Source organism: Pavona decussata, unplaced genomic scaffold (genome assembly GCF_977016875.1).
Source record: "Pavona decussata unplaced genomic scaffold, jaPavDecu1.1 SCAFFOLD_19, whole genome shotgun sequence".
NCBI classification, from domain to species: Eukaryota; Metazoa; Cnidaria; class Anthozoa; order Scleractinia; family Agariciidae; genus Pavona; species Pavona decussata.
Genome location: NW_028145442.1, coordinates 2311416 through 2320000, shown reverse-complemented (window position 1 = coordinate 2320000; position 8585 = coordinate 2311416). Strand labels below are relative to the sequence as shown.

Below are 8585 nucleotides of genomic sequence, written 5' to 3'. Positions count from 1 at the left end.
TTTGCAGATCTTCACTGTCTGATGTCTAACAGCAAATGATCTCTTTATTACTTAATCGCCTACTTTTGTAAACAGCTTTGTCAGTGTTCTCTAAAAAAACATATTTCAAGGAAGCTTCTCTTTCACAGCCATCTCGATCTCGTCAACGGGATCATGCAGCTTTTTCGATGTCATAGCCGGCGCGGAATTCGTTTTCTTCAATATCCATCTCCGTTGACTCCTCCACTTTTACCAGCGTGGATACAAACATGGAGACACTTTCGCCTGTCCTCAACTGTCTGGATGCAGCTTCTTCGATCTCCATCGGCGTGTGCTGGTTTTCCTCGATATCCATCCGTGTGGACTCTTCCAGGTCTACCAGCCTGAAACCACTTTCTTCCTTCCTCAACAGTCTGGATGCGCATTCTTCGATGTCCATCGGCGTGGAATGGTTTTCCTCGAAATCCATGCCGGTGGACTCCTCCACGTCTACCAGTCTGAAACCAGCAATTTCGTCCTTCCTCAACAGCCTGGATGCACTTTCTCCAATGTCCATCGGTGTGGACTAATTTTCTTCGATATCGATCCTGGTGGAATCTTTACAGGCATGGAACCACTTTCGTCCGTCCTCAACAGCCTGGATGCAGCTTCTTCGATGTCCATCGGCGTGGACTGATGTTCCTCGATATCCATCCCAGTTAATTCCTCAAAGTTTCCAAAAACTTCCAGTTGTCTTATCAGATGGAAAACCTCTAGTTGTTGAGGAACTCATATCGCTCGTTGTGTAAAACTTCTCAAGGGGAAAAATTCGACTCGCAGCTTGTGCTCCTCGGTTACCCTGCCTAGTTGGAGTTTGGTGGTCGGCGGAGCTGCGAAAATCGGCGCCGATTCTTGTTGCTCCTCCGCTGCAGGCCACCAAACCCCAACAAAATCGCCAGCCAGGATACTCGGTGTTGTACGAGGTCGTCGACGACTCCGGCCATATCTCTCCACTTTCTCAAACTTGTTGCACAGCTGGCATGTGCTTTACCGGCGTCCTGCGACAACGAGCGGCGTTATCGGCGAGAACTTCTCGCACGCCCACCTTTCGCCTTAACCAAAGATCCTGCCAGTTGGGCAAGCTTGTCCACCCCAAAAAACGGACGAAGCTAGGGCCCGGACTAGGGTAACAAGGGTAACAGAGGTAACAAGTGTAACAGGCTGGCCTACTAGGGCCGGTAACAAGGGTAACAAGAGTAACAAAGGTAACAACGGTAACAACGGTCTGTGGCGCAGGTTCACTTCTATTCCACCTTAAAAGCGTCTTGCGTGCGGTCCAAAAGGCATGTTGGATGCGGACATTTAATAGCCAGTTGTAAAGTCGGATTTTCATTTGAAGAGAAATCCAACATGGCGCTTCGCGGTTAGAGAAGCGAGTCTCCTTAAAGGCAAATTTCAGGTATGTCTAGTCGATTTCTTGTAATGTTAAAGTGTATTGGTTGATTGAACTGCTCTTAAATTTTGACTTGCCTACGTGGATTGATCGATGTATTAGAAGCGAGAGTTTTAGCCTGCGTAGCAGTCGTCAAGCCAAGTGGGGAGGAGCGTTGCGTGACGGGGTGTCTAGAAAACTCAGACCTAGAAAACTCAGACCTCAGACCTCAGACCTAGAAAACTCAGACCCCCCAATTCTGGAAAACTCAGACCTAGAAAACTCAGACCCCCTTCAAACTACATGTAGAAATCTCAGAAGAAAAAAAGGTTGGAAATTGGAATACATTTTCATTGCGGTGAAATATTATACGCTATATTTGTACAGTGTCTGCCTTTTATTATTTTACAACTAATTGCAAGATAACGGGAAAGATAACAACAATGTTTCCTGTTTCGTTTCATGACACGAATTTGCTCTTTATGAGAATAAATCGACTGATTGGCATTTGTAAATTTCTAAAATAATAAAATATTTTATACTTAAAAAATCACGGCTCGTGTCAAATTGTCTACAGTGACAATCGCCCCACTTGACAAGAAAACTCAGACCCCCCAATTCTGGAAAACTCAGACCTAGAAAACTCAGACCCCCCAATTCTGGAAAACTGAGACCCCCTTCAAACAACAAAACTCGGAAAAAGAAATAAACGTGGTTGGAAAATGGAATTCATTTTTTTATACGCTATACAGTGTTTGCCTTTTATTATTGCAAGATAACGGGAAAGATAACAACACTCCGTTCCTGTCGTCTCGTGACACGAAATTGGCTTTTTAATTCGAAGAGAGAATAAAGCAAAATCCAAATCATGATACCCCTAAATATCTCAAGGACTAAAATTGTGTCAGTTTGGTGCTAACAAAAAAATCGATGTTTAGTGTTTGTAAAAGACATATTGTGTTAAAAAATCATTTTACACTGTCATGTCGGCTGTGGCTTGTGTGACGGTCACGCGACGTGAACAGCACATGACATTTTGGCGCGGTTTGGTGGTTTCCTGTTTCTGTTTTTGCTTAATTCTCTCTTCACGTTTATTTATTTTTCTGAGTTTTGAAGGGGGTCTGAGTTTTCCAGAATTGGGGGGTCTGAGTTTTCTAGGTCTGAGTTTTCCAGAATTGGGGGGTCTGAGTTTTCTTGTCAAGTGAGGCGATTGTCACTGTAGACAATTTGACACGAGCCGTGATTCTTTTAAATATAAAATATTTTATTATTTTAGAAATTTACAAATGCCAATCAGTCGATTCATTCTCATAAAGAGCAAATCCGTGTCATGAGGCGAAACAGGAAACATTGTTGTTATCTTTCCCGTTACCTTGCAATTAGTTGTGAAATAATAAAAGGCAGACACTGTACAAATATAGCGTATAATATTTCACCGCAATGAAAATGTATTCCAATTTCCAACCTTTTTTTCTTCTGAGATTTCTACATGTAGTTTGAAGGGGGTCTGAGTTTTCTAGGTCTGAGTTTTCCAGAATTGGGGGGTCTGAGTTTTCTAGGTCTGAGGTCTGAGGTCTGAGTTTTCTAGGTCTGAGTTTTCTAGACACCCTTGCGTGACGACACTAAAAACGGCTGCGAGGGAGACTAGACATCACAAATAGGAATTTAGTGGTCACGCGTGACGTCAATTCGACGTTTTGAGATCAAAATAGACTTACAGTGGAAGCAGTCAACCCAGCGTATGAATCATATTTGTGTGAAAAATATGCACTGAGACTAAAGCAAAAGAGTGCTTAAAATTAGTAGTGTGTCCTTGTTGTGAAATTGGTATGACATGGCTTTCCGATAATTTTTTGCTTGTTTTGTCTCTATAGGTTTACAGCTAAAGCTCAAAAAGTGGTGGCTACAGCCAGCTGCTCTTATTGGCCTGCTGTTTTATTTCAGGACAAAATTATTGAGGCTTCAGAACTATGGAATGTCGTTAAATATCACCTGCACAGCAATAAAACAGCAGATTATAAACAACTACTTGAAAGTGGCCATGTGTTCAACTCAACTTTTTAATTCCATAATAATTGAGCAACTTAGCATAAATTTTTAGTAACATCACACGTTCAAAACAATGGGTTAAAGATAAATATCGATATAAACAGGCCCTTAGTTTGTGAGTGGGGGACAATTGCCTTGTGAGCAGATTCCCTTTATGTTCATTTCATTTCACTATTCTCCAATTTAGTTACATAATTTTATGTAGTCTCAGGGCAGTTTACAAGTCTTCTGTGGGGTGAGATCAGATGTCAGCATGTAAAGGCACAACAAACAGCCACTAGCAGTCCATATTTTGATCTCACCCACCCACCCACCCAACCCATGCTTGAATATGAAAGATAGATGAAATCAGAGATAGAGATAGCCTCAGAGATGGACCACCACATCGGGGACTACACATCCTGTTGACTCTTTTCAAACAGCGTGTGGACTCTTTAACATCCCACATATTATTAGGAACAAGTTTTGTGAGACTGCAACTTAGGTCTATTGTCCTTATCCGAGAAGACCAGAAAGTCTAACCGTTTGCAGATGTCATTACAAAGGCAGCACTTTCTCCTCAGTTGTTTAAATACCCTGAGTGTTGGTCCAGCATTGGGCTTATACTGTAATAATTAGTGGGTGGGAAAGGACTTTGGTGAAGTCAATATTTTGATGTTCTGCATCATCATGATGTGTTGGAAAATATGGAAATGGGCAATACTTTTGAGCATCTATTTACACTTACTCTTCATTTATGTTGTTCATTTGTGATTATTTGATTAGTTATCACCTTTGCTATTTGGCTTCCATACTTTCTATACATAGCATTGTTTTGTATTTTTATGTTTGTTTAAAAGGCCATATTTTCTTTTAATAAAGTGAGGGAGAGTGCACCCAGAGCCCTTTTTTTATGCAAACCAATTGCTGAGTATCCATTTTCCTTAAAGTACAGTAAAAACAGTTGTGTGCTTTAATGTTTAGCTTGCAAGAAGGAAACTCAGTTCTTACAGTTAAAATATGATAGGATCTGGAAGCAATATTTTCACTAATAATAGTTGTTAGAGTCTAAAAGGTGAAATAAAATATCTTCAGTGTATCAGTTTGAATGAACCTACATTGTGTGGTTCCAGAAAATATCCACTCCAGCTACTGGAGACTCGTGTGATAAAGTCATCACAATACATTTTTGTTACAGGTTGAGATAAGGTACTAATTTCAACAGGCCTTGGAAGTTCACACTGTCTGAATAGGCATGGAATTCAAAATAACTGAGTGAAATAACATATTATTATATCTCTCAGTACGTGCAAGGTGATTGGTCAATTCTGTGGGCCGTATTTCATTGTATGGCCTGCTAAATTTGAACTTTTCCTCTCCTGCGTGCCTGATTAACCTCAGATATATAATAAATATCTTACTAACCTCATTTTCTCGGTCTGTACTGTAAGTTACAGATCCTCTTTTTTTTATGTTCATTTATGGCCCGTGCGCTTCACACTTGGGCCATAAATCAACGTGAAGAAACTTGGTCCATAACTTACAGTATGGACCTCAAACTCAGTAAGTAAGAGGTATTTAGTATGTACCAAATCAATGGTTAGGGTTTTTTATGCACTCTGATTGGCCTCTCAAACTGCAGATTGTATTTGCCATTCACATGCAGTTTGTTGCCCATTTGTCAGAAATAACTTGACTAATTGAGGCTGGCTATCCACTGCCTTGGTATAATTAACAATATTTATTGGTTGCGCTTGTTGGATATGGTATGATTATAGCCAACGAGGTGCATGATATTCTCACATCACATCACATCACTTATGGAATAATTATTATTCCATAAGTGATGTGGTGTGAGAATATCATGCACCTCGTTGGCTATAATCATACCATATCCAACAAGCGCAACCAATAAATATTGCTAGATCTTGCTGATCTCAATTTGCAAGAACAACCAGAAAACAGTATAATTATGTCAATAACAAAATGCTTGAATATGATTGGTTCTTAACAGCCCATATTTATAGCTTAATTTTGTTATGTAACTCCAAAACTGTCCGATTTGACCTGTCCGATAACTAGAAGCTTGTAATCGGACAGGTCAAATCGGACAGTTAAAGAACCAATGAAAATCAAGTAGCAAATGCCACTAGCCAATGAAATTTAACTACATGACACATGATAACCGATCAAAATCAATGAAAAAATTGTGACCAGGTAAGCTGTCCAGCTTCAACTGGAAAAGAAAAATGGAGGAAACTAACTGGTCCAGTGACTTTTATTCAGACACAATTAATAATTGGTAATAGGACTTCGTGTCGTACAATTCAGGGGTAATCAGGCTCGTAATTACTCCCTGAATTGTACTCCACTCAGTCCTATTCTTGGTTTTCACATGACGTCACCAAATTCTAGAATTCAAAACCACGAGGCCTACAAAATTTTTACCTTCATCCAAGGAAAGATTACCTAAAAATATGTCTGTTCACAATTTCTTAGCTCAATGTCGTGCTTCCTTTTGAAAATAGAACAGTTTCAATTTCCGAGTTTCCATCGTGTGTGACATCAGGAGGACGGCCGTGACAGAGCTTTTCCGTATCTTAAAAAAGACTCTTCGGGTGATTTTCAGCATTCTAAACAATTTAAGTTTGAGGAGAAATATTAATCTAAACATTCGAAAATTCACAAGGGCAAACAAACATCTTTTCTGGCAAAAGTGAACTCCAGATGTTTTTTCTTATTTCCGGCCGCCATGTTTGTGCCCCTCAGGGGGACACAAACATGGCGTCTCCATACTTAGCTCTATAAATTTATGTGGAACATTTTGTCAAATAACTCAAGTCGGGAATATCGCGCAGACCTGACACTTGGACAGATGCCTTATTTATTTATCTTCTATACCATGTCAATTTCTTGACTTCATTCATGGAATGGTTTCGATTTTTTTTCAATGGCGTGACAGTGAAAACCAAGAATTACCATTACTAATAGTCACTATTTCCCAGGCATGATATAATGGCTGATATACCATGGCTGCTAAACCAATCAAAACCCTGGAATTGTATAATTTATCCAACGATCACGTTTTTAATAAACTAAAATACTCTCCTCAGTGTCAGGAAATACTGGTAGATATTTTCCTTGTCATGAATAATTTACTGCTATTCACCTCTATTTTGGTGAATATGTTGTTTAGTAGTTCACAGTCAGTATAAAATGACTCTAAAACAATAAGGAAATTCAGGCCCCATCCACACTTAGCTGGAAAACTTTGAAAATGGCATTTTAGCCCCCAAAATGTACCATGTTTTCTATGCACACTATTGTTTTCATGTTGTTTTGGCTGTCCACACAAAGAGAAAAGTGTTCCCTTAGAAAAACTAAATACACAGGAGAGCATACACACATTACTGTTATAACATTAGCATTTTCAGACAGCTCCATTTTCAACACTGCACTCAACCACCTAACCAGTATTTTTGAGGATAGTGCCTACTAATACCGAAGTATTTTTGCGCAGTTTATGACTATGCGCGAAAAGCAGACCTTAGCAAGGTCTTTTGTAAATTATCCAAAAAGAAAATTAGGGGTAACCATGCATTTTTTTAGAAATAATTAAGCCACAATTATTCTAAAAAGCCGTAAAATTCAAAGCAATGTATGGTGTTTTTTTTTTTTCGAATTGAAGCTTCATTATCTCTCAAAAATGCATGGGTACCCCCAATTTTCATTTTGGATACCAAGAGCACTTGCTGAGTTCTGGTTTTTCTGCGCAGTTTTAAACTGACCAAAAATATCCCTGTATTAGTAGGCATCACCCATAGGAAACCCGAGTATCTCGAGATGCGCAGAACATATGCGCAGTAACAAAAGTAGGCACCGTCCTTAAATATATCCACTCTGGATGGATGAGATCCCACGAGAATACACCTGTTAGCCTCACCTGTAGTTACATGGCTAAACATTCGAACATTGTTCTACAACATCTGTTGGTTCAATAATACTAGGATGTTTTAAGTATCAAAAATTTTTGTTGGATGAATGTTGGCTTGATGTGAAATGATGTTTAGCCCCACACTCAACAAATTGTTACCAACAAATATTGTTGACAATGTTGGAACGTTTAGCTACGGCTTTAAAAGTACAGTACTGGCACACCATTAGTATAATAATTGTGGGGCTGCATTGCATCAAACGGAAAAAAGTCATAGCATATATGGTTTCCAATCAAATGTTTCCAGCACCTGAACGTTCTCGTCCCGCATGCACTCCACAGCTTTCTGTACAGGAGAGACCATTTCAACTCCGACATCATCACAAGTACAACGAGGATTACATGATGAATCAATGTCACTAAACCTCAGGTACAACTCTAAACAACTTGGACACCTTTGAACGTAATTACGCTTTCTCGCCCCACACAAGTGTAAATCCACGATAACTTGAAGGCCTTTACGAGCGAAAGCCTTCTGTGTCTTCACCGAGCTTACTCGTACACAACTTGTCGTGGTGCACCCGCCAATCACCAAAGTATTTATTCCTTTTTTGAGCAATTCCTCTTCCACCCACTCTCTAAATCCACGAGCATGCATAACAGAGGTGCTGGGTTTGATAACATATCGTTGATTTTTGTCGACTACGGTTGTCAAACTGTCGTGAAGTTCGAAGTCATTTCCTTCAAAAGGACAACGGGTCATCAGAATAGGAATGTTCCTCAAACCAGAGCTAAGAAGGCGTGCACAGTTTTCAAAGCTCTTCTTGATAGGTTCAACCTCCTCGTCTGGTAAACAACTTCGCCATATTCCATCCACAAATGCCCGTTGCAAGTCGATAAGCAGCAACCCTATGGGCCTTTGTAATGACATCTCTCCCTCTGTTTTTCTGACAGACTGTAAACAAACCGCCACTCTGGGAAGGCCGGTTAAGCCGCCATTTTTCCTCGGGATTGAACAAAATCACCTCACCCCCTCCCAACCTGGGAGGACAACCCCACGGGGAGGATCGTGGGATAACTTGGTACAACACAGGCAACCCAAGCTCGCTTCACTTGTGGGACAATGGCCTAAGTGCAAGCGGTACTGGATTACATAAGGCCGTTGAGAATTTAAACGCGTTATAAGACTGCTCACAGGGTAACAAAGTCTTATAACGCGGTAATTCTCTACGG

At 40.2% G+C, this 8585-nt stretch overlaps 1 protein-coding gene across 1 annotated transcript; it reads right to left on the bottom strand.

The window, feature by feature from the left end:
- Positions 1-4368: 4368 nt before the first annotated feature.
- On the bottom strand, positions 4369-8371 carry LOC146487025 (uncharacterized). Its single transcript, XM_085091625.1, has one exon. The coding sequence runs from the start codon at positions 8281-8283 to the stop codon at positions 7624-7626; it is 660 nt and encodes a 219-aa protein (XP_084947751.1). The 5' UTR covers positions 8284-8371; the 3' UTR covers positions 4369-7623.
- Between the last annotated feature and the right edge of the window lie 214 nt (positions 8372-8585).

Excerpts from the sequence above, each read along its gene's own strand:
- LOC146487025 (XM_085091625.1), bottom strand. The coding sequence starts at position 8,283 with ATGTCATTACAAAGGCCCATAGGGTTGCTGCTTATCGACTTGCAACGG.